We start from the raw sequence: 26,847 nt of genomic DNA, 5'->3' as shown, positions 1-26,847 counted from the left end.
CCTTTGACTAGAAAAAAATCTTTACAAATTGAAGGTGAGCAGTCAGGAAGAAAACTCAGAATGAGAACTTAAGAGCTGTTTACTGACAGGTAGATAAAAGTATCACCATACTTTAATGAGGCTATCACAATAAACAAAATGTTCAAATTGACTCCAACTGGAGGTCTTTATGTCTCCGGCTGGCTGTGTACCTGCAGCATAGCCTGGACCCCGGCTTTCACGTTCTTATTTTCCTCTTCTGTCACACATCCTCTGCTCACTGCACTTGTGAAGGAGTATGTTCGTCCCCAACTAGAAGATCGCTTATGACGAGAACCTTCAGATGAGGTCTTTAGAAGATAAAAATCAATTAACGGAGGGGGAAGAATACATGTTTGCATATTTAATTCCTTACACTCACCAAAATTTATGAGAATATAGGTTTTAGGAGGACAAGTGTTTTTTTCCATTTTGTTCACCACCTCCAGCACCTAAAATAGTGCCTAGCGTTTAGTATGTGCTGAAGAAATAAACAAAGGTCCAATGACTGAGTCTGTAACACAGACCTTTAAAATTGTGTGATAAATTCCATTTACTTATCTATTCATTTTGACCTCATGACCAGTTAAAATGATTTCACCAATATTAAAAAATCAAAATTATGGAATTAATACAGATATTTAAAAGTGATATGCCTTTGATTACAGTTTTAAATGTTTGTTGCTAATTGCTGCAACAAATACACACTTTTATTTATTTTTTAAATTTTATTATGTTATTTTAGCCACCATACATCATTAGTTTTTTTTTTAAATTTTATTTTGTTATGTTAATCACCATACATTACATCATTAGTTTTTGATGTAGTGTTCCATGATTCATCATTTGCATATAACACCCAGCGCTCCATGCAGAACGTGCCCCTTTTTTTTTATTCTTATGTTAATCCCCATACATTACATCATTAGTTTTAGATGAAGTGTTCCATGATTCATTGTTTGTGCATAACACCCAGTGCTCCATGCAGAATGTGCCCTCCTCAATACCCACCACCAGGCCAACCCATCCTCCCACCCCCCTCCCCTCTAGAACCCTCAGTTTGTTTTTCAGAGTCCATCGTCTCTCATGGTTCATCTCCCCCTCCGATTCCCCCCCTTCATTTTTCCCTTCCTACTTTTTTTTTTAACATATAATGTATTATTTGTTTCAGAGGTACAGATCTGTGATTCAACAGTCTTGCACAACTCACAGCGCTCACCATAGCACATACCCTCCCCAATGTCTATCACCTAGCCACCCCATCCCTCCCACCCCCCACCACTCCAGCAACCCTCAGTTTGTTTCCTGAGATTAAGAATTCCTCATATCAGTGAGGTCATATGATACATGTCTTTCTCTGATTGACTTATTTCACTCAGCATAACACCCTCCAGTTCCATCCACGTCGTTGCTAATGGCAAGATTTCATTCCTTTTGATGGCTGCATAATATTCCACTATATATATAGACCACATCTTCTTTATCCATTCATCTGTCAATGGACATCTTGGTTCTTTTAGATTTATCCAGCCTCTAAGCTTTACCTAACCAGGACTAAAAGTTCCATTCCAACAGCTCTCACTCTGAGGAGAGCACCCAGCCCTGCAGTGAGGCTTCTTAATGGAGGAGATAGCACTCATTATTAGGTTAGACCTTTCAACTGCTCTGGAACAGGCCACTGCACAAGACAAGACTGCCAAAACATTCTATATTTAGTTTCTCAAATGCTATTTATTTAAACATGTCAATACCAATAAGGCAGTGACATTTTTAGTCTCACACAGAGATGTGTAAAAGGTGGTTTATAAAACAATTCTCACGCAACAGTGAATAACGAAACTGCCATGAACACACAGACCAAGCCTGAGGGTTGGTAGGGGACCAATGACCCTGAATAGAGCCCAGAAGCAGCCTCACTGTAGCAGATCCTCATGGAACTCAGCAACTTGAGAGCATCAGCTATGATAAAAGAGCCCCGCTGGTCTATGTCCCACTGACCAGCACCTTTGCCTGACCGGGTATACTTTGCTAAAATATGTGTACTCCCAACTGAAACAACAAGTGATAACATATTACCTCTTTGCTGTCAGTCTCTGAAAATCCTAATTTTTCAGCATCTTCTTGGGCAGCTTCTTTCTTATCTGGTTCTTCCATGAACACAGGTTTGTCCTGGAGGATCCACTTTCTGTACACTTGAACTACCTTCCTTGTTACAGCTATGTCACAGGAAGGCAACAAAAATGCCTAAAATAAGAAGAGAAGACTCCCTTTAACTCCACACCTGCTTAGATCACTGTAACACACACATAACAGCCATTTCCAATCACCATCACTAATTTCAGACTTTCCTCTGAAACATACAGGGCCACATATTTTTGTGCACACCAAACTTGCTGAGGAAAAAAGGCATTTTCAATTGGGCCAGAAAATGTCATGCAATTTAAAAATAACTTCTGCATTCTGAATAGTTTTTTCACAAAAATAGCCAACATGCACACCTACACAGATACTTTAATTGGCTATACAGACAATAATAGTTACACAACTGGGAACCTTTCCCAATGAATTAGAAATTGATTATAAGACAACAGACATACTACTGCAGCCAGCTGCAGCCAACTGCCACACCTCTGCCCAATCCATGTTCAGGGATGTTGTGTAGGTGACAGAGGGAGTATTTACACCACAGAAGCTGACAAATGCTAATAACTGGAGCCTTTCTTTCTTTCTTTTTTTTTTTTTTGTCTTTCTCTTCCTTCCTTATTTCCTCCCTCCCTTACACCTTCTCTTCCCTTTCTGAGAGCCAATATTCACCAGCATACCAGTGAGTAAAGATTGTACTCAGGTGTTCTGTACTCACTGGTATGCTGGTGAATGTTGGTTCTCAGAAAATACATTAAAGAGAGTCCCAGGCCAGTTGTAGCATTGTGCACATTTATGCGAACTTTTTTATTTTTTTTGACATTTTTCAAATTTATTTTAGAGAGAGAGAGTGAGCGAGCATGTGCACAACAGGGGAAGGGGCAGAAGGTGAGGGAGAGGGCAAGCAGACTCCAGCACTGAGCGCAGAGCCTGACGCGGGGCTCAATCCCATGATGCTGAGATCATGCCTGAGCCAAAACCAAGAATCAGACTTTAGCCAATTGAGCTACACAGGCACCCCATGAATTTAACATTAAAGAATCTCTTTACACATATGCATGTAAGAATTCTGATTTAATGTAAGATTCCAAAAATATGAGCCAAAAGGTAAAGGAGAAATGTATTTCCCTTTTGAGTATCAGATCTAAGGAATATTTCTGTCTGAGGGGTAAACACAAAGGAAAGGAACTCAATACTACAGGAAATGCTTTTATTCCATAGATGAGGAATTAAGCTGAGGCTCAGAACACCTGAGATATTTTCCCAAGGTTACAAAGTAAGTTAGTGATGATTCTAGGTCTTGAGATCTCAAGATTCAGAGATTTAATACTGTCCTTAATGTTCATGCCACAGGATCCAATTACAGGCAGATTTCAGTGTAACAAGGGTTCATGCAATATATAAATTTCCATCGATGTTGCATCAAATTCCAGAATAGAGGAGTCTGTGTTATAACAAGACTGTAACATATCAATGTAACAAATATTCTGACTTGTATCTCAAGAAAGATCAACAAAGACAGAGTATGACAAAGTACAATGGTGTCCCACTCTAATTTTGTTCCAAATTTTATTACAAATATTTTCACACATACAAAAAAGTAGAAATACTTTAAAGTGATTATCTATATACTGCCGCCTAGATTCTACCATTAGCATTTGCTAGATTTGTTTACCACATATCTGTCAATCCACCCCTATTTATCCTTCTTTCAATCCATCTTATTTTTGATGCATTTCAAAGAAATCTGCAGACATCAGTACATTTCACCCCTAAATATTTCAACATGCGTATCACTGATTAGAGTTCAAAATTTTTTATGGTACTTTACATAAAATTTATAAATAATGAAATGCACAAATCTTAAGTGGACCATGTGATGAGGTTTGAAAAATGTAGACAATGAGGTAAATCGAGGTATATCATGTTATCCTCCCCCCAGGAAGCAAATAGAAATTTTCTCTGTAGGAAAATAAAATCATAGTAAAACCCAAATTATTTGTACAAACTGGTTAATATTATGTAGCATATTAATTAAAAATCAGAAATATGAGAAAAGAAGTCAATATTAACAAAACCACAATAAAAACCAGACAATACTTTAAACACACAGGAAATCAGGATAAAGAAAGTTTCAAAAAGAAATGTAAATGGAATTGAAAATGAAATAACCAAAATTAAAAACTCAGTGTGTGGCTTAACAGAATGGACATGGCTGAAAACTGGATGAAAAATCCGAAGGAAACACCCAGAATGAAGCACGGCAAGATGAAAGGATGGCTAACTCAGAAGGGAAGGCAAGAGAGAGAACACAATGAATAGCTGATCTTATGCATGGCTGCAGATGCACAAGGAAAGAAGATTAGCAAAAAGGGGCAGAAATGATACTTGAGGAGAGAATGGCTGAGAATTTTGCCAAAATTGGTAAAAGATGGCAATCCAGATTCAAGAATCACAAACACAAGCAGGGTAAATACAGAGTATATTGCAGTAAAACTGCTGAAAACCAAGAACAATCAGAAAATCTTATAAGCTTCCAGAGGAAAAAAGAGACATTTCCTCCAAAGGAGCAACCACATGACCTCACATGACTTCTCAAAGAAACAATGGAACAAATATTCAATATGCAAAGAGAAAACAGCTGCCCATGTAGAATTCACTATCCAGAAAAATTGCACTTCAAAAACAAAAGCAAAATAGAGAAATTTTCAGATACAGAAATGAGAAAAACTTTTACCAGGACATCTAACCTAAGGGAAATACTAAAAGTTATTCTTTAGGCAGAAGGAAAATAATCCTGGATCAGAGATTCAGGAAGAGATAAAAACGCAATAAAAGGATAATTATTTGGATAAATCTAAATGAATAAAATGTAAATACGAATATATATGAATAAAAAGAATAAAACTGGGTAAAATAGTTACAAAAGAGATAATATATGTGTATATATATGAATAATATATATTCATAAGATGGAAGTCAAATACAGGTGGCCCTCAACTTACAGTGGTCCAACTTAGAAGTTTTCAACTTTATGATAGTGCAAAAGTAATGCATATTCAGTAGAAACTGTACTTTGAATTTTGATCTTTTCCTGGGCTAGGGATATGTAGTATGACACTCTCTGTGGTGCTGGGTGGTAGCAGGGGCTACAGCTCCCAGTCAACCCTGGGACCACAAGGATAAACAACTGATACAATTACAACCATTTTGTACCCATATAACCATTCTGTTTTCCACTTCCAGTATGGAATAATCTCAAATAATAAATTATATGAGATATTTAATACTTTAGTATAAGCTAGGCTTTGTGTTAGATGATTTTGCCCAACTTGTAGGCTAAAGTAAGTGTTCTGAGCATGTGCAGGGTAGCTGAGATTAAGCTATGACGTTTGGTAGGTTAGGTATATTAAATGCATTTTTGACTTATGGGGGTATTTCAACTTATGATGGGTTTATCAGGACGTAACTGCATTGTGAGTCGAGGCAAATCTGTACATAGCAAGGGCATATGAACTGAGAAGGAATAAATGGAACTGGAGTGCAGACCTACAGTGTAAAAGTTGAAATTCATGCTAGATTTTAAGTTAGGGATGTTAACAATTAAAATATTACAAATGAGTATAAAAATACTAAGCTAGAAGAGAAAAATGGGATGCTAAAAACAACCAGCCTGAGAGAATTCAATACAATTAGAAAGCAGAAAGTAAGATAGTAAACTTAAACACAATTACAGTAGTTGTTATATCAACTGTAAAGGGAATAATGCTCCAATCAAAAGATTGAAATTATAAGGTTTGATTTTAAAAACTATTAAAAAGACTATATGCCATATATAAGAGGACATCCAAAACATATGAATATGGAGAGATTGAAAGTAGAAAGTTAGAAAGAGATATACCATGCAAACAACTAGCCAAAAGAAAACTGGTAGAGCTGTATTAAGAATAGGCAAGACTGGGGCGCCTGGGTGGCTCAGTCGGTTAAGCGGCTGCCTTTGGCTCAGGTCATGATCCCAGGGTCCTGGGATTGAGCCCCGCATCGGGCTCCCTGCTCAGTGGGGAGCCTGCTTCTCCCTCTCCCTCTGCCTGCCTCTCTGCCTACTTGTTCTCTCTCTCTCTCTGTCAAATAAATAAATAAAATCTTTAAAAAAAAAAAAAAGAATAGGCAAGACTGACTTTGAGGCAAAAAAAAAAAAAGCATTACTAGAGATAAAGAGGAAAAATTCTTACTGATGAAAGATTCAATTCAAAGGAACATACATTTGTGAATCTATACTAAAACTAATAATTCTGCCTCAAATATATACATACATATGTGAAGGTATATATACACATATACATATATATAGCAAATACTGATAGACTTTGAAAAAAAAATAGACCAATCCACAGTCAAAGTAGGATATTCTCAGTAACTTGCAGAACAGCAGATAAAAAATAATAAGGATAGAGGAGAGTGGAACTCATGCTTCCTACCTTCTCGCCATATTCTCCATGTCTCAACCTCTCATATTTTTCATCTTTGTCTCTCTGAGGGACACTCAGGATAATTTCTTCAGATCTGTCCATCTGTTTAATTTGTTCTCAGTTGTACCTAACCTGCTCTTAAACTCACCCACTGAGGTTTTCCTTTACTATTTCAATATTACATTTTTTTTCATTTCTAGAAGTTTTATTATCTTATTATTCAAATCTGCTTAGTCATTTGTTACAATTTCTTGTTTCCTGGAAACATTTCCAAGCTTGTCTTTTATTACTTTAAACATGTTGAAGGTATTCATACTGAAAATTCTAGAAAAGTTTTGACTTACAAATTCCTAATTGGAAGAAAGGGTGACCTGAAATTATTATACCCAGCTAAACTGCTGTTCATGTGGAAAGGCAAAAGGAAAACATTCCTCATCACAAAAGAACTCAGGGACTAGAGCCTCAAGACACCTTCTTGGAAACACCCACTTGATGATAAAACGAGGCCATCCAAGAAGTCAATCAAAGCAAGCATGTTAGGACTGAAGACACCAGGAGGAAAGAGTCTATCTAAATTCAGAACCAAAACTAAACAATTCTGCACATTAGGATTCCAAAACTGACCACAAATAATGGTAAATTTAGGCTATCAATTTATAATATAATGAAATAAGTGGATGGGGAGAGGAGGCTGAAGAAAATACAAGGCTGATAACTTCTTCAGCTAGTGCTATCTAAAATTACACCATGGGGATAAAAGTGATTCCACCACCTTAATGTGATTATAATCTTCTCATTATAGATAAATCTTTTAGTAGTTAATATTTCTTGTGGTAAAGAAATGTTTATTTGAATTTCTAACAATTCTGTTTCTCTTTATTTTCTTTTCTTCTGTTAAATTCAAATAAAATGAAATTCAGAGCTCTTCATTAAAAATACATGAAAGAATCATTAAGAATTAAAGATTCCATTGTCATGAAGTTATCTGTCAGTCTCTCAACCCCTCCTCGGCACTTCCACATACCTTCCCCTTGCCTCTGCCTTCACCTCTGTCAACCTCTGTCTGGTTTTACATTCACCCGTCCAAGGCTGTCTGTCTGTCTGTCTGTCCATCTTTAACTGCCTGCTACATTCTCTGCACCTATGCACCCGTGCGTCTACACCACCCCACTCACCTCCACCTCTGCCAGCTGGCCTGTCTACCTCCACCTGTCTCATCTTCTACACCTGCCTGCCAGTTTGTTTATGTCTATCAGCTCATCTGTAAGCCTTCCTGTCTGTCTGCCAGGCTGCTCTCTGTCTGTTTATATCCTGCCTTACCCATCTCCTCTCTGCCAGGCTCTTATCTGCTTATCTAGGTAGCCAGGCCAGCAGCCAAATACACACATATAGAAATACCTGAAATGATACTCTTCTAACATCAACAGTTATTGCTTAATGACAGTATTTTGAGTGATTTGCTTGAGACTGTGTTTATCTAATGAACATTCGCTTTTTTAAAAATAAAATATTCTTTAAAACAAAACCAACAACAAACAGAATAATGTAATCAACAAATAACCTTTAGAGCAGTGCTTTGAACTTTTCAGACCTATAACCTAAGTAAGACATATTACAGAAGCATATATGCATTTATATATAGTATATACATAAATATTGTTTTAGAAGTTTCACAAAGAAATACTAATCATTAGAACATGCAGTACACTCTGAAATGTTTTGGTCTATTTTATTCTATTCCATTATTTAAAAAACTTTTTTTAAAAGATTTAATTTATTCATTTGAGAGAGAAAGAGAGAGACAGAGCACAAGCAGGGGGAGAGGGAAAGGGAGAAGCAGACTCCTCGCTGAGCTGGGAGCCCAACGTGGGGCTAGATCCCAGAACCTGGAGATCATGACCTGAGCCGAACGAAGGCAGACACTTAACCAGCTGAGCCACCCAAGCACCCCAAAATACTGGCTTTTGATAAGTTGATTTCATGACCTAAAAATGGTCACAACAAGTAGTCTGAAAAACACTGGTAAGAAGACAAGTTTCCAGCAGAGTGACCCCAAGACCAGAACTGGCCCACCTGAAGCCTCTACCACTCACTGCTAGCCTGCCTGCTTGGGGCAGCAGTAAGGGCTCGTTAGCCCTGCCACGAGCCTCTCTGCCCCCGGGGTCCCTCGTCAGCATTTATTTCCATGTCACACACGTGGACATCTGATCTGCCATCATGCACAGTTCTCGGGTGCACACACACACATCTTACCTCCCTACTGAGAACATGTGCTTCCTGAATGTACATTTTAAACTTGAATGGCCTTTAGGCCTAAATATTTAATAGTCTCTGAACACTTCAAAATTGAAAAAGAAATCACTAGGAAAGGAGTCACATTTTGCCATCCAGAAAATAAAAATTCATCATTGACCACAAGAGGGCAATAGAACACAATGTTAAAACCATGCCCCTACAAGCATCTCTACCTAGTATTTTAACTAGCACAACACTCATATTTTAAATTTCACATATACGCTTTCAAATTAGATTTGATGAAGAATAATGATAAAATGTAAATAAAATGTTTTTTGGCTTCACGGCACAAAGATGTCTCAGAAGTTCGGTCATAAGTAGTTTGCAGTTACCTCCGTGGCCCAAGCTACTTCAGAACTGAATTTAGAGCACGCTCTTGCCAATAATGGATACAGACAGAACTGTCCGTATGATAAATTAACAATTTACACAATAGAGGTAAAACCACATCAGTTTAGCATGTATCTCGTGTGCAAAATTTATAAGCTTTGTCAATCATATCTAGTCTTATAGTAAGCACTGGCATCCAAGAGCTTAAAACATTGCTACAGATCAGGGTCTGCAACTATGGCCTATCATCCAAATCCAGCCTGCCAAGTGACTTTCATAAAGTTCTTTATGAACACAGCCATGTTTCTTTGTTAGGTGCTGCCCACGGCTCCTCTCTCACTGTGAAAGCAGAGCTGAGGAGCTGCAACCGAGCCCACATGATCAACAAAGTCTGAAATATTCTTATCTGCTCCTTTATATGACCCCTATCCTCAATTATATGCCCTCTAGGACCTTGATGATTTCAAATCAAATTAAATGGTTACCAAGTACCTTCCATGTGTACAACAGGAACCCAACAGGGCAACATTAATGAAGAGAATAGGGTAGATTTTTAAATCAGGGATTATGATGGTAAAAGAATGTTTTGGCAGCATGACATATACAGTATAGGTTAGAAAGGGATGACATAGCAGGTGTGGGGCTCCAGGGAGCATGCTGCTAACCACAGTCAAAGGAAAAGGAGGGAGCAGGAGTGAGAAAGCCTCCTGCATGACTTGCCCAGTGATGGCTTAGAGGAGGAGCAGGAGACAAGGAGCACAGGAGGGCGAAAATTAATATGCACATAAGAACACGAGTCCCGTTAAAGAAGTGGTCACGTCATGAGGAGAAGCTGATGTTATGGAAGAAACTAAGCTAAGCTTTCGCTTCATTATCATTAAGACACCACTAGAATATCAGACAAGATCACCAGTGGGCATTTCAAAAGGCAAGTGTGCAAACAAGAAGCAAGGTCCAGACAAAAGGCTTGACTGGGAGTCTCATGCCACAGAGCTGCTGGCTCTGCACAAGCAGTTGAAGGCCCTAGGGAGGCAAGTGTAGAGTTACAGAACCTTGGTTGACTCTTGGAATCTGGGGTCAAATAAAAAGGGGCCAAGAAATGAGACAGAGAAGACACAGTTAGGGAGTAGGAAGAACCAAGGCAGTGCTGAGATCCAAAACCAGAAAAATATTTTATAAGGGGAATTTTCATTGAAGCTTAAACTAATATTTTCTTAAGTCAAACATTTTTATTCATTAAAATACAAAATAAGGTAAAACCTCCAGATTGCTATGGATTACACTGAGACTTTCATTCTTGGCTGATTTCTCCTTAATGACAGTCTCCGACGTGAAGGGGTTAATCACTATCTAGAAGTCTTGCCCCTCCACAAAAAGCTCTTCATGGTGCGCATACACGGTTCACGTGTGGGCACAGGACTCCTCCCCTTCTCCCCACCAGTCATGGTCTCTGCCATTCAGGGGCCTCACCGTCTGTGCAGGTGCCCAGACTCAAAAGCTACTCCCCATCACATTAACACACCCACAGAAAAGCCAGGCTCTGTCTCCCAGGGCACCAGTACCAAGAGGCAGGTGGCCAGTGGCTCCACCCCACACCACAGAGCTACTGTCTTTCCCTGCACCGCCGGTTCTGCTTCCTCTGTCCGAGTTTCTCCACAGCAGCATACTGACACTGGGGCCTGATGTTCTCTGTCATGGGGTAGTGGAATGGAGTCCCTGTTCTGTGCCTACAGGAGAATCACTGGCTACTACCCACTAGATGCCAGTGGCACTGCCCTCTTCCCAGTTGTGACAACCAAAAATGTCTCCAGACAATGCCCAAGGTCCCCTGGGGGGCAGAGCCAGCCCCGGTTGTCGCTCAGGGCTGCTAATCGTTGCTGGCCTCTGATCTAGCTCTGCTGTCTTCTTCCTCACTTGCACCCTCTTTCTTGTTTGCACTTCCCCTCCCTTTTCGCCCACCACAGTGTCCACCACCCGGCTGCTCTATCAGTGTCAGCCCTTGCTTTCCCCTTATTCCCCTCCCTTCCCAGCTTTTTCCTCTTATGTCATAAATACTTCTATCACACGTGCATTCCATGTGTGTTTGCAGGGAAAGTACAACCATCTGCAGAGCCTCCACAGAGCTCCCTCGGGCCCTCAGGACAACACCAGCCTGGGGCTCCTCTTTGCCATGTTCATTTGTTGATGAGTATTCAGCAAGGGCTTTCTTCCCACCTACCTCCGGGTTTCAAGTTTCTTATGGACACATGAGGGTATTTTGGGGATGATTTGCTCATATATAGAATTTCCCCTCCATGTGTAGAAATTTTACAAAAAAATCTTAAAAAATCATAAACATAATCACAACACTCCACATGACAAATTAAAAGCAGGATTAGAGGGATCATTATTCAGCCCTGCAATGTAGCCCAACTCATCAATAGTATTTCTTGCAGTACTATGAGCAAAAGAACATGAACAAAACTCTCTTCAGTTTCATGAACTTACAACACACATGCACACAAACACACACACACACACTAACCTGACGAAAGACTTCATTCACAAAGTTGACATAACCTCGTGTTGACAAGAGAATCCGCTGCACCATTTCATACACAGTGCGGTGCTCTTCTTCAATGCTACAAAGGCTGGAGTTGCTGAGTCTTCGGTCGGACAAGGTGCTGCTGTTGGAATGGTTTTTGTCCTGCTCTGCAGGCCCGCCGCCATCCAGCTCCGCTGGCACCCTCTCTTGCCCCACACCACCACCAACAGTCTGGAAGAAAGCCATTACCACTTCTGAGTGAGCCTCTTTGACACACAAGAACACCCAGTGAAACTGAAGACTTGCTTTATTTTAAAGAACTCTAGTTACCATCAACTTGAAGGCAAGCTAGACACCAGCACTGCTCGAAGCACAAGGGGCCCCAGACCTGTCCTCACCAATTTCCCAATTCACCAGCTAACCCCTCCCCAACTTGGTTATTTTAACAGGAAAACACTAAATTATTGCAGGGAGGGAAGTTGTGAAATTTTCTCAACCTAAAAACTTTAACTTATATTTGCAAAATCATAGTACAAATTGTGTCAATGAATTTATACTATGATCACCTTTGGTTTCTAAATTCAGCAGTTACTCTATGGTCACAGACTTGAAAGTTCAGTGGATTTTTTGCAGCCACAATGTTGGAAAGCATCATTTAATTCATGAGACTAAGTGACACCTGATGGAGGAGTGTCAAGATCTTTAGAGTGTATTTTATGAGAAGAATCTTGATCTGAGTTTTATATTCAGAATCTCACATCGAACTTAACTGAAATACTTACAAAACGTTAAATATTTAGAAGGCTTTAAGAGCACAAAAAAATAAAATAATTCATGCAATGACTCACATGTTTATTGTGGATTTCTGCTCTCATCTCCCCATAGAATTAAAGGTTTCCTCCAAATATAATACACGTATAATTTTGCTTCATTTTTGTAAATTCCACTATCATTTTAAGTGTCAAAAATGTATAACCCAAATACCACTAAAATTCTACCCACTGTGAATATTTTTTACAACAAATGATAAGATATGAGTAGTACAAAATAGTAATTTCAGTAACTACCAAGGACAGTTTGAAAGCAGATATCCAAATAGCAATCTCTAGGGAAAATTAATGGAAGATTATATTTATAATAATTTTTCTCTTCATGCCTTAGCTACTAAGTCTGTGTGGCTTATCAAAGGTACTGTCATACTGTCAGATGAGCTGTCCTATAGAAATTATTTCATCCTTTTTGATGCATCAACTATCTTCATAAAAAAATAAAATTTTACTCATTTTTACTGACATATATATTTAATCTCTAAACTACGGAGGTTGGATTAAGTCTAATGTCTCTCTTATGGCTCCATAACCTGTGACTCTTTGATCAATAACTCCCATTCTCCCCCACAGGCCAAAGAAAGAGGGAAAAAAACCCCATGTACATATGTACATATATAGCAAATTAAAAATGATCACAAATTCTATGATACCCCCTTCCCTTTGATCCACATGGGCTCTGTGACTGTGTTAACCAGTGGAATAGAGTGGAAGAGACCTGTGCCAGTTTCAGGCCCAGGTCCAAGAGGTTGACAGTTACCACTTCCCATCTCTTGGAACATTTGGTACTGGAGCTCTGAGCAGCCAGGGAAGAAGTCCAACGACCCTGTTAGAGAGGCCCAGCTGAGCCCCGCCTTCCAACTGCACCCATCAAAGTAACAGGCATGTGAATAAAGTCATCCTGAACCCTCTAGACCAACCAGCCGCCAGCTGAAGACCACCACCCACTGACCTCAGTTAACGCCATATGAAGCACAAGAATTGTCCAACCAGATCCTGCCCAAATTTCTGACCCAAAAAGTATATGTAACATGACAAAAGGGTTGTTGTTTTAAGCCACCAAGTTTTGAAGTCATTAGATAACTAATTGAGTAACACAGCAATTAGGTAGCTAAAATAATGTAAACAAAGATATATGTTTAAAGGCACCAAGTAATTTTTAAAAAGTGCTCTGAACATACTGAAAAACAGAAACAGACCCATAAATACATAGAACAAACTGGTAAACAAACTCCTCCAAAGAGGAGGCAGTGGGTGAAGAAGCAAAATGGGTGAAGGGCAATGGGAGACATAAGCTTCCAGTTATGAAATTAATAAATCACGGGATGAAAGGCACAGCATAGAGAATATGGTCGATGGTAGTGTATGGTGAGCATAGCATAACATACAGACTTGTCAAATCCTATGTTGTACACCTGAAACTAACGTAACATTGTGTGTCAACTATACTTCAATTAAAAAAATCAAAACAAGTTTAAAAAAATTAAAAGTGAACTCTGTTATCCAAATAGGACATAAGAGATGGATTTCCCATCTGCCATAAACTGAAAACGACTTCTCTTGATAGAACAATGCTTTCCTTAGTCTTAGTCCCTACTCCCTCCACAGAAGGCTACTTTCTGAAAACATCTATATGTTTTGACAGACGTATAACTACAGTGAGTGATTAAGAGTGAACACAAACTGATAATCCAAGTTTCCTCATATCTTGTCTCTTTTATGAAGATTAACAGTAAAAGCATACGTAAGAATTAACCACAGAGAGAGGTCCATTTTCCACCCACTACAATCAAGCTGGAATTCTCAACTATTATTTAGTATTAGTTGATTCTGGTGGCAGATGCAAAAATGGTTTTCACTTCTTTGGCACATGATGAAGCCTTAGTCTGTGGAACAGACTTATCAGCTTGGCCCAGGCCTGCACTGCAAGGGTTCAGGAAATTGCATGATACAAGCTGCCACTTAACCCTTCCCATCAACCCTCCCCAACATCTGGTTTCTTCTCAGACCTGTTCACTGTCAGGGTCAAGCTAAAGGGGGACACCCACAAAGCAGGTGTGAAACGAGAGGATGCAACCACCGTGCTGGTGGTGATGCCTGATGCCACTGAATGCCCCTGTCATGATTCTCCTACACAGTTGGGGGCAGCCTGTACTGCCTCGGTAGAGGCTCTGGGACACAGAAATTACTAGAGTGGGAGTCAACAAAAAAATTAATATACAAATTCCTATAGGGTTGTCAATTTGTGGGATTCACTTTTTCTAACCGTTCATTCCACAAAATACAATTTCAGGAAACCCACAGCCCATGAATCATTATTGAAGGGTGTATTCTGACATAATAAAAAGTGTAACTAAGGGTTATCATACAAATATCATACAAAAAACCGGTATCATCTCAAATTTTTTTTCATTCCCAAATGGACTTTTATGGGTTTTAATGTCAATTAATATGCTTATAGAACTGGTAAAAAACGGTCACTGATGAAATCTTAAAATCATCACTCTGCTTTCTCTAATGTATGAAGTACTTTTATCTCATACAAAAATGAATTACTAAGGACTAAACAATACTTCACTGAACACATTTTCAGCTGAAATGATGCACCAAGAATGTACAGCTTTGTTCAGGTTTATGCTGTTGTTGTCAACATAGTATACGGATGTAAGAGCAACTGTCTTTTCATTCTCCCATGAGTATTTGTTATACCAGATTCTACAAGTGGTAAGAAAACTTAGTCTAGAAGATACACTAAGTCCTCTCCTCCCTGGTGAAAAATACTGTTAAAGGTATTAGTTTTAGATCCGGAAGCAAATTCACTTTGGAAAAAAACACACCAAAAAACCCCTCAAACATGACCTTTAATACAGTGATAAGAGCAAAAGTGTAAACTCCATTTGGAAACAGCACTTAAAATATTGTTTTGAAGGGCTTTTACAAGAGCAGTATATTCTTTGAAAGGAGATTTGGATCAACTGATTAAGTAATTCACTTTACATAGGCCAAATTATATTAAATTTGAAATTCCAAACAAAAACTTTCAGGAGACAAATGAAATTATATGTGCTTTTATTCCTACAACTCTGTCTCCAAAATCTAATATTCAATTATTTAAATTGCTGCTTTTTCTCATGCACAATGCAGATGAAGAGAGGAACACAGACACATGTGAGATGAAGTGGGAAAAAGAGTTGTGAGGCACAGAAGGGAGTACAGGAGCTAACTGATCAGCTGAATAATGACCCTCCCAAAGATGTCCATGCCCTAATCCCCAGAACCTTTGAGTATCTTACCTTACCTGGCAAATGGGATTTAGCAGGTGTGACTAAATTAAGGTGTGAGAGGGAGAGATTATCCTGGATTATCTGGGTGGTCCCAATGTAATCATGAGGATCCACAGGAGATAGGAGGATCAGACACAGAAGGCAATGTGAAGATGGAAACAGAGGGAGAAAAGGTGATGTAATGAAGGGCTGCAAGCCAGGGAATGCAAGCAGCCTCTAGAAGCTGGACAAAGCAAGAAAATGGATTCTCCTCTAGAGCCTCCAGAAGGAACACAGACCTGCCAACACCCTGATTTTACCACACTGAGACTGATTTTGAACTTCTGACTTCCAAAACTGCAAGATAATAAATTTCCAAGCCACTGAAAGTTTGTAATTCACTATAGCAGCACACCGTGAGGCGTATTGAGAGTCTATACAATGGCAGCAACCATTTCTGGGTATGGCCATCTGCAGGGTGTGGTAGCACTGGGCCTGGATAGTTGTCTGCCCAGCATCCATTCCCCCTCCCTAATGGAACCCCAGTGCTCCGTGTGCCTCCTCCCCTGTAGCGCAGGTGACTCACAGGAAGCTGGTCCCATCCACAGTACCAGGGAAGTGTTCTGTCATGGAAGCCAGTCATTCATGTCCCTCCTGGGCCATTCACATAGCCAGCTTTAAGCCAGTTAGTGCCTTGTTATTGTTCTAGGAGAGACAAGTAACCTAGGTTGTCCCACTCAGACAAAAGGGAAGGGCTTTACAGAAAATATCTGGGTTGTCTCTGAACATGAACAAGGAAGCCAGTGACCCCACTGCTGGCAGCCATCTTATAATCAACAGGGTGTGGAAGAAAAACCTGCCAGAGGGAAAGGGCAGAGGAGGGAAAACTGTAGGGGATCATGGAGAGAGTGTGAATAAAAACCACATTCTCTGCCAGCCCTGCCTTGAGCTTCTTCTTTATGAGATTAAAATATTTCCTTTTTATCTTTAAGACAGTTTGAGTTATGGAGTCTTTTTCTGTTAGGATAATACAACCATCCAAACTGATTCAGGAGGTCAGACCTTTACGGACACTAAGAAAGCCAGATAATAAAAGTAGATGACTCACAAGTGTGAATAACCAACTAAGGAAAAAAAACTAGAACCTTGAATCAGTGGTTAATCTACTATTCTTGCTACTTCTCATCATCCAAATGTATTTTTCAAGAATGAGAAACTTACTTTCAATAAATACAGTGATGGTTTTCTGAAATTTTGAAACCAGGTAGGAAAAAGTCATAGCCTTTAAATAGACTGTTTTGAACTGACTTAACAACCACACAAGATACAATGTAAAGTTTATCCGAGTGTGACTGAGTTTCTTATATATGATTTCATACAAATTTTTGTCTACCTGATGATTTTTACTTTTTGTCTACCTGATGGGTGAATAAAGGTCTCTCAACATGGTCCAGAACTAAGTGTTCCCCGGCTCATAGTGAAATCCAGGGTCATTTTTATTTCCTCTTCTGTGAACTTTTCTTTCATCTCCTTTTGTCTGTTTTTCAATTGGACTGTTTGTCTTCTTATCAATTTGTAGGCATTCTCTATATATCAGAGGCATGAACTCCTTTAACAGCTCTGATGTTACAGATGCTTTTCACAGTCTGTTGCCCACATGTGGCTTTACTCTATCTTTTGACATACAACCTTTTTCAAATTTTTAAAATAAAGTGGAACCTCATTTCTTCTGTGGCTTATGGGTCTTACTTATCTCTACCTAAGGTAGCCTACCACTTCCCAAATTTATACATTCCCCTAGATTGTCCCCTAAATTCTTTATCATTTTGTTTTTATATTTAGACCTTAAATCAATTTAGAACTCAAATCAGTCTGACATCTGTGATATGAAGCAAGGTTCTGAGAAAGAGAGAGAAAGACAGACAGACTGACAGTTCTTTCAGCCCTGAGGGTTATAGATTAGATTCAATATTCAATGCTACTCTGTCTCATTTTCTAGAAGGAACTTGTGGTTTCTGTCTGGAACTCTGATAATTTTTTCTTAATCCCTGAAAGTCAAATAGGTTTATGTCTGTTTAGGTTTGTCTGTTTAGCTAATTCTCCCTGAGACTTGAAGGCCTTGTTAATCTAAGGCATGACTTTTTTTCAACTCAAGTCAATTTTGCATTCGTTCAAATTATCACTTCTGATTTTTTCTCCTTTTGTCCTCATGCCTTGCAAAGTAGGTCTGGACCTGACCTCAGATCATATTTATTCTTTTCTGATTTCCATCTCTTTGAATTTTTCCTTAGTGTTGTGGGATATTCCTTTTGAAAATCAATTTTGTTCTCAGCAGTGATCATTACTGTGTTTTACAGTTTACCTATTAGATTTTTAAACTAATGAATTTAAGGTTTTTTAAAGCTTTTTAAATTTTTTTAATGATTTTTAAAATTTATTTGACAGAGAACAAGAGCAAGAGAGCGAGCACAAGCAGGGGGAGCAGCAGAGGGAGAGGGAGAAGCACACTCCCCACTGAGCAGGGAGCCCGCCTCGGGACTCCATCCCAGGACCCCGGGACCAAGACCTGAGCTGAAGGCAGACACTTAACTGACTGAGCCATCCAGGCACCCCAAAGCTTTCTTTTAAAATCTTCAGTAAGTCTTTTGTTGCTCTTACTGTAATTGTATTCCCCTCAGACTTCTTTGAAAATGTTTCTCCAGTTCTTTAGTCAGTTCTTATCAATGAGGACACGTGATCTGGACCTCAGTTTGGTGCTCTTCCATCAAGATGCTAATTGTCACTCAGGTGTGTACACTCTTCCAGGTAAGGCCTAGTCACGCTTCTGGGAACTCCAGGGCATCAGCAAACCTGCTCTAAGTGAACCACACTTTGTGCATAAAACCATGTCCCTGCCATGAAGCAGCTGCTCTCGAACCTCTCCAAGTGGTCCTGCTCTACCCAGCACAAAGTCCCTAAGCAACTCAGCCTGCTGGGAAAGCCCTATTTGTCTGTGATTAAGGACCTCAAGAGAGGGAAGATACACCACAGGCCCCACACAGAAAGAGGTCTTTGGGGTGCCTGGGTGGCTCAGTCGGTTAAGTATCTGCCTTCAGCTCAGGTCATGATCTCAGGGTCCTGAGATCAAGCCCCACACTGGGCTCCTTGCTCTGTGGGGAGCCCACTTCTCCCTCTCCTCCCCACTTGTACTCTCACTATCTCTCCTTCTCTCTCAAATAAATGAATAAAATCTTTAAAAAAAAAAAAGAAAGAAAGAGGTCTTCACTGAAGGCCTTGGAGAGAGACAGCCTTTTCTTCCAGGGATTCCATCATGGCACCCTGAAATCCTGAGATGCTCTTCTACTCCTTCCCCTGAGATCCCAGAAGGGCAGTTGGCAGTCTCACGGGTCCTTCCCATGGCCCACCTACATGATTCCTGAGGGCCTTCCTGGTGCTGGGGATTGGCGAAGGCAACACAGGCCCCTGGTCTTATGCTCTGAGGTCACTGTTACTTGAGCAAAGGAGGGAAAATGAGAGGGAGCCAGGAGTCTGCGCACAATAGCCATCTTCTCAGAATGTCTCCCTGGCCCCCAAGATCGCCTGGTCATGCAATGTCAACAGAGCACTGCAAGTGCTACCTCAGAGCTCCCTCTGACACCTCAACAATATAGAGAGAGCCCACCAATAAAACCAATCCCAATAACCAACATCCTTGGAGAACCAAAATCCTAATAATCAATTACTTTGGTATGTGTTAGTGTATTCTTACCTACGTAAAAGATAAGAAGAAGATGAATGACATACCTGTATGATTTTGGGCAGTACATCAACTGCATTTTTAGTGTTTTGGGTTGTAGTTAGATACTTTTTTTCCAAAAAGAAAGTTACAATCCATTTAATAAAAACAACGCGAGCTGCCATGTATGGAATTTTTGTACTGTAAATGTTTTCATTGTCTCGAGCTGTAGTAATGTACACTGGCTTTGGTCTCAAATGGGGGATGTCTGGAAGAAAACAGAATACATGATTAGGTTAGTGAGTGTAACCCCCACAAATGGTTCAGTTTCTAACTAAGCAGATATATATTTGGTCGTATAAATAGCAACTAAAATTAAAGAACCAGAAACTATTAAAGATGACATCTTTTGGTAGACTTGTTTCTGATTCTGCTTTGCAACCTGACCAAGATGGGACGGTGGCTACTGTTACTGTTTGCTTGTTACAGCTAGGGCATATGGCTATGGAAGTACTAAGCTAATAACTATTTTTAACAAATTTGAGAGACGATATGAGATTATAAGAGTAAAAATATTTTCACATACAACATTTAATCTTATTATATGATTGAAACAAACCTAAAAGCATAGACATTTTTCATCATTTTAGGCATTTTATTATTTTTTAAATCATTTTAGATATTTTAACATCCAATACTACACTAATCAAATCCATGGGACTTTAGTTTTATATCCTTTTCCCTTTAGATGAATCCAAAGAATAGAATCTGTATAAACTACTTTATGTCTGAAAGAATTCATCTTTGAGGTATTGGACACCACCATTTCCAAAGGATTAATAAGAAGTCCCCTTCTCATTCTTTAAATTTCATAATCAATACAAAAAATTACATGGTATTGGATTCGAGCTACTACTTGTTGTATTTCCAACTCTCTAACTAACTTTTATACACCTGGAGTTACCTGCATGAGGCAGACAAGTTCTCAACAAATAAATTTAAGTTCAGCATATTAAAGTATACTGTGTTTTCCACAGTGAATATAGACTATTTATAAAATCAGAAACAAATTCTGAAAACAATACCCACATATATATAGCTAACAAATACTTATTGCAGTACCTCTAAAGATTAGTACTTCTACATCTTTCAAAATGTATCAAGCTTCTGCTATTTTCCTCTGATCCAAGCGTGCACACGTGTGTGTATATGTAAATAAACACCCAAGACAACTGAGTTAGTAGTCCACATTCCCCAGATGGATTAATGTCTGTTGTAAACTTTTCCCCTCCAAAATTGTTCCTGATTATTCATTTTAACTAATTTTGCCTGCTTTAAAATAAAAGGGAGAAGAAAATTTGCCTCCCCTCCCCAGTACCAATCTAAGGGATACTTCTGTCCTGTGAGCCTTCATTTTTCATGGAAGAAAAACTTTACCAGCAGAATTAGAAATTCCCTTCTCTTTCCTTCCTTTCTGGTTTCCCAGCTGCCCAAACATCGGCTCCTCCATAAGAAGCTGTAAGTAGCACCTGCTGCATGAAGATCCACGATAAAAGAAAGGGCCTACTGTGGGCAGCTGTGTGGCCTGGGCTGGCCTGCCTCGCCACTGGACAAGGCCTGGGGTCACCATACCCCACCATCCGTAAGAGAAGACTTAAGGAAATGCAAACTTTAACATCCTGGTGTGATATAATGAACACTGCCTTCAATAAACAGTTTCAATAAAATAGAGCCATTAAAAGATTTTAAATATAATTACACCAAAAAGAATCATGACACATGTTGAATTATTTCTAAGTACAGGAGCCCCAGTCCCCTTTATTGCTATTGGCTGAGGTACAAATACGTAGTTTGACACATAGGTAAAATCATTTATTAGGAAACTTTAAACCTCTTACAATAAAGTTACCATTAAATATAAGAATAAAATAACTATTTTACTTAAAAATAAACAAAGGTCACTTTGAAAGAGAATGGACAGCTTCCCTATGGACATCCTCTAGACACGGCTCAATCAGTACTTACCAAGTACAGGTTTGTAGATATTTGTTAACTTAGTAAATGATGGAAATAAATGAGGAAGATAATACTTTCGAAACAATGTAAGAAGAAATTTAAAACCAGTATCTTGATTCTCCTTATTCTTCCACTCCAAGCTTGCAGCCTTTGGATAATATGTGGGAAAGAACATATGTACATTTACATCTCAACTTAATGTCTACTAAACTGAAATGCTGTTATTGTATTAAAATTCTGATCCTAAATTAAAAAAAAATCATGCTGACAAATAATGTTGACAATCATGTAATGAAATTATATCTTAAAACTCAAACGATGACAAGAATGCTTTAAAACAAAAGTTAACTATGTTAAAGATATTTTGACTTAGTATTAAAAAAAAAAATCACCCAATGATAGATATCATATGTTTTTAAACTTGCTCTACTCATCATGCCTGTATTTTTTTCCACCTGTTCTCTATAATGACTTAACATTCTTTCTGCCCTTAAAACATTTAGTCAGATGTAATCCGGTACTTTTTTTTTAAACTCAAAAAGGGCCATTTATAATAAGCAGGAATTAAGGAAATAATCCCTTGCAAGAATTCCACCCAATGTTACCTATATGAAAAATCAGTATCATCAGAAGGCAAAGCTACAGAAACTTGGAAAGTGCATTGTCCTTATTAAATGCAATCCACAGGCTAAGATAAGCCAGGCCTGCCAGTCCAGCTACACCTGTCACGGGTTCTTAATACTGGTTAGAACACAGAGCACTCTAAAGCAGAGCTTCCCAACCTCCTTCATGACACACGCAGCCCACTTAGAAAGTGGAAACATTTGTGCAGCATCTGAGGTCAAGGGATGAGGGGCTTTGGCCGCCCCTGGGGCAGAGGGGCTCCGTGTTGGCAACCTGTCGGCAGTTCTCTGGGGTAAGCCAAGGGAGAAACTCTGCTCTGAGGACCCAGTAGAGAGAAGGGAGGGAAGAAGAGTGGGATGGACATGCACATACAAGTCTGCACATGATTCAGGGGGTTCACAGTCTGCATAAAAGTCCCCACCCTATATTACCGGCATCCTTCCGTCAGTGGGATTCTGGAGATTATGTGATATCTGAGGTTGCACAGCTCATTAGTAACACATCTAGAATGAGACCCAAGTGCCCCAACACATCCAACTTCTCGATACTCCATGCCAATCTCCGGGGACAGATGGATACCCTACCGCTTCTGAACAGGTAGAGTTTGAAATGCAGGTGGAATGGGCCAGTAGGGCCAAAATGCACGCTTCTAGAAGACAGCAGAATACTCCAGTCTGTTCTCGGCATTTTGGAATCCCTGTGTTTCTTGTGCTGGCTAAAGGAAATGGAAGAGGAGAGCAGATAAGATTGCCCAATAGGACAGAGTAGTCAGAAAGGGAGACAAGGACTGAATCTTAAGGGACAGCAGAGAGAAACAGTCCCCTAAAGAAAACTGGCCAAGAAGAAAGGGAGGAGGAAAGAAGGAAGAAAACATTAGGGGAGGAGAGAATATCATGAAGAAGGGGCCATGTCAGATCACCTGAAAGATTAAGTAAGGCAAACACTAAAGTGTCCTTCCTCTGGACTTGACCTCTAAACCTCCTTCAGGGATCTTGGGCCTCCGTCTTAGCAGTGACAGGGCAGAGGCAGGTAGTAGTGAGTGTCAGGAGAGAAAGTGGACTGAGCAGAGATGATAAAGTCAACAAACTTGGTTGTGGAGGACACAGAGACAGTTCCCAGGAAGAATTCAGAGACAGGAGAAGTGTTGGCTGAGAGAAAAGAATTCAGTAGCTTTTTTTTGAACCATATCAGAAATGTAGACTAGAGGAAAGGGATCACCTACTGAAATCACAAATTAATGATACTAACTCCGTATTCAGTTGGTAAACAGAGAAAGGAACATGTGACATCAAGTAGGTCTGTGCTGGTGGCACAAAGAGATAACACCATATGCTTTCGCCCAAATCTTCCTGCCTGCTCTGCCTATTCCTGATCTGCCAGTTCAGCCTCCAGGCCTGCCTCCTCCTCCATCCTGCCTTGCTAGCATAGGATCAGGGGTCAGGAAGAAGCGAAGAGGCAAAAATAGATTAATATACTATGAGGTAATAGAAAATACATATGGGTCTCTGGCCCCACTTCCTGGCATAGAGCCCCTAAAACCCTTGTAATTTCCTAAGTGATAAGAGCACAGGGAGCATCTTTTGTTCTAATAACACAACTCTGGGCGGGGGGGCGAGGAGGGGTGCTCCCAGATGGCTCCTGAGTGAGGGCTAGTCACCAGAAAGACCATACCATGATTAGAACTTAGAATTTTCAGCACCCCCACCCCAAGTCCTCCATTCCTCCAGAGAGAGGAGAGGGGCTGGAAGCAGAGCATGTCTATGTGAGGAAGCCTCCATAAATATCCCAGTAGCAGGGGTTTCAGGGAACTTCCAGGTGAGTGAACATATCCATGTACTGGGAGGGTGACAAATGCCAACTCCACAGGAACAGGCATTCCTAGGCTTGGGACCCTCCCAGACTATGCCCTTTGTGTCTCTGCATCTGGCTGTTCATCTGTATCTTTTATCATATCCTTTAATAAACTGGTAAATGAAAACAAGTGTTTCCCAGAGTTCTTTAAGTCACTCTAGCAAAGCAGCTGCACCTGAGGAGGAGCTGTGGGAACCTCTGATTTGTAGCTAAGTTGTAGAGAAGCTGTGGGTAACCTGGGGCCTTCCTACTTGTGACTGACACCTGAATGTGATGGAACAGGCTCATGGGACTGAGCCCTTAACCTGTGGGATCTGATGCCATCTCAAGGCAGACAGGACACCCAGCTGGTGTTGCAGAGTCACCTGGTGAGGGAAAAACCCACACATCCGGTAACCACAAGTGTTAGAAGCCAAGTGTTCTGTGTGAATGCAGTAATAATATGAAAGTAGATGGAGAACTGAATTTTTTCCTTTACATACACACTCACACAAAATAGTATGTATGCCAGGTCTTTGCTGATGTGAACTGGCGTATATTCTATTTCTAGTGAAGTATCACGAAGAATCACCTCAAAGAAAAAGCAAAGATACAAAATATGAGCAGGAAGAAAAGAAGCAATGTTTTCTCTTTCCCGTTGAGAGTAAGACCATTACTGAATTATATCCATGATTTCGCTCTTACCTGAATAACCATATATTTCAATAGTATTTGAAGAAAAAAGCATGTTTGGTCCTCAGCGATCTTTTCCCCTGATACGGCTGGTAGGAGTGGAGTGATTTCTTCTGGATATATCTTCGCTGCAGAGTGGAAAAAGTTACCCTCTATTAACTAACTGGCAAGTTTCTTGAAAACTCACAGGACACAAATGGCTGCCATTAATACTGCCATTAATACTCCCAGGAGGCCACTATTGTCCTCCCATGAATGCTGCATGAAAATACACAGCTGGGTGAGCAGATGAATGTCCACTCATGAAACAATCATGTGAGGACAATAAACAGTAGTTTTGGATGGCAGATTTAAATCTCATTAACAGCCACAAAAACACTCCAGACACACCATGTGTCTCTACTTCCTGCTATTGCCAACCTCTGTCCCCTCCCTTCCATTCCTGTTTCCACCACTTCAGTATATTTCTCCTGTCATCATTTCATATAAAATAGGCTCCGATTCTTTCAATTCTAATGTCTGTAAGACTTTACTGTGAATATGAGCAGGGAATAATTCCTCCTCTGAACCCATCTATGAAATAAAGATTTCTATTCAGGATAATGACAAACTAAGGAATCCCTCAATGTAACCTGAAGAGTCATTTCAACCGGTAAGGTCTGCTTAATGTTCCTCACCATCAGCCACACTAGGGCTAGGATTGATGAGTGTCTCCAGCGTACAGGGCCCTCTGGATGACATGATCGCTGGGAAACCAGGCACGAGGCAAGCAAAAATCAGCACCTGCTCTTCTGCACAGTTTGTCTGAAGTGCCTGAAGCCACAGAAGAAATAGCCTGATTCCTTCACATCTTATCTAAAAACAAAATTAAAGGTGACAAAATTAAACACATGTTTATGCAGAGATGCACTGCAATGCAGAATCAGTTCTGAGAAACAAAAACTAGAAGTTAAAGGTACTGTTAAATTCCTGCACCTAGTTTTTAGTGACAAGGAAGCAGGCGTGCTGCATAAGCACAGGGTTAAGAGCTTGGGGTCTGGAGCCACAGTGCCTGGGTTCGAACGCAGGCTCTGCTGCTTGCTGGCTTAGCTGTGGCCAGTGGAGAACCACTGAACTTCTCTATGCATTAGTCTCCCCCTCTGTAAAATGGAGATGATAACAGAATTTACCACAAAGTACTGGTACAGGGTTAAGTGAGTTACAACAGTGCCCATATCATCAACAGTCAGTTATCCACAAAAACAATGCAAAGGTAATCTTCCTCAAAATTTACACTGTGCTTTGAATAGGGTTTTTGTCATGTCACTACAATATGCACATGTATAATGTAATGTTCCCAAAAAATCTTAGAGCTAAATAAGACCTTGAAGACCTGGCTCAATGGGACAGGGCAGCTCTCCAGGTTCCCTGCCTCATGTCCCTACTCTGCTTTCTCCAACAGCTTCCCTGCGCTCTGAACGACCAGCATGACTTGGTGGAATACATCAATACAGGCAGATATACCCTTTTGTCCTCCTCTACACTTACTTTCAGCTCCATCCCATTCCTAGAATTTAGGTAAGTACTTCCGTTTCTATATCTCTAAATGGCTGAAAGGATCACAGCGATATAAGAAATTAAATAAGGAAATAAATGAAAAACATGTCAGATGAAGCTGAAAGATGCAGTGAGCTCCAAATGTAGGCAACTTAGAGACTGCCTGATCTTCTCTCAACTACACCAAGGTGGTGTAGATTCCTTAAGAGCAAGTGTTGAAGCCAAACATGAGGCTCTGCAGGCAAGCTGAAGGGCGAAGGGAGAGGAGAAGGGAGAGGGGATGGGAAAGGGGAAGGCAAAGGGGAAGGCAAAGGGGAAGGGAAAGGGGAAGGCAAAGGGGAACGGAAGGCAAAGGGGAAGGGAAGGCAAGGGAAAGCAAGGGAAGGGAAGGCAAAGGGGAAGGGAAGGGGAGGGGAGGGGAGGGAAGGGAAGGCAAGGGAAAGGAAGGGAAGGGAAAAGGAAAGGAGAAGGTAAGGGAAGGCAAGGCAAGGGAAGGCAAGGCAAGGGAAGGCAAGGGAGGGCAAGGCAAAGGAAGGGAAGGGAAAGGAAGGGAAGGCAAGGGAGG

General features: G+C 40.2%; 1 protein-coding gene across 14 annotated transcripts in view; it reads right to left on the bottom strand.

The window, feature by feature from the left end:
• The window catches only part of RALGAPA2 (Ral GTPase activating protein catalytic subunit alpha 2), a 327,287-nt gene that overhangs the window by 228,302 nt on the left and 72,138 nt on the right, over positions 1-26,847 (bottom strand). For all 14 annotated transcript variants that reach the window (XR_010405762.1, XM_064572731.1, XM_064572744.1 and 11 more), the window contains 7 exons: positions 25,424-25,601; positions 24,759-24,874; positions 21,609-21,747; positions 19,652-19,851; positions 11,779-12,009; positions 2,095-2,262; positions 192-329 (listed from right to left, as the gene is read on the bottom strand). Coding sequence is in view for 13 of the 14 variants with exons in the window: in XM_064572731.1 (XP_064428801.1) it covers positions 192-329; positions 2,095-2,262; positions 11,779-12,009; positions 19,652-19,851; positions 21,609-21,747; positions 24,759-24,874; positions 25,424-25,601 (1,170 nt within the window). In the remaining variant the exon portion in view is untranslated. The remainder of the gene's footprint in view (positions 1-191; positions 330-2,094; positions 2,263-11,778; positions 12,010-19,651; positions 19,852-21,608; positions 21,748-24,758; positions 24,875-25,423; positions 25,602-26,847) is intronic.

Source organism: Mirounga angustirostris, unplaced genomic scaffold, assembly GCF_029215605.1.
Source record: "Mirounga angustirostris isolate CCGP_5_RB_7025 unplaced genomic scaffold, mMirAng1.0.hap1 SCAF_10, whole genome shotgun sequence".
NCBI lineage: Eukaryota > Metazoa > Chordata > Mammalia > Carnivora > Phocidae > Mirounga > Mirounga angustirostris.
The sequence above is the reverse complement of the archived record's forward strand: the minus strand, read 5'-3'. Positions and strand labels throughout refer to the sequence as shown.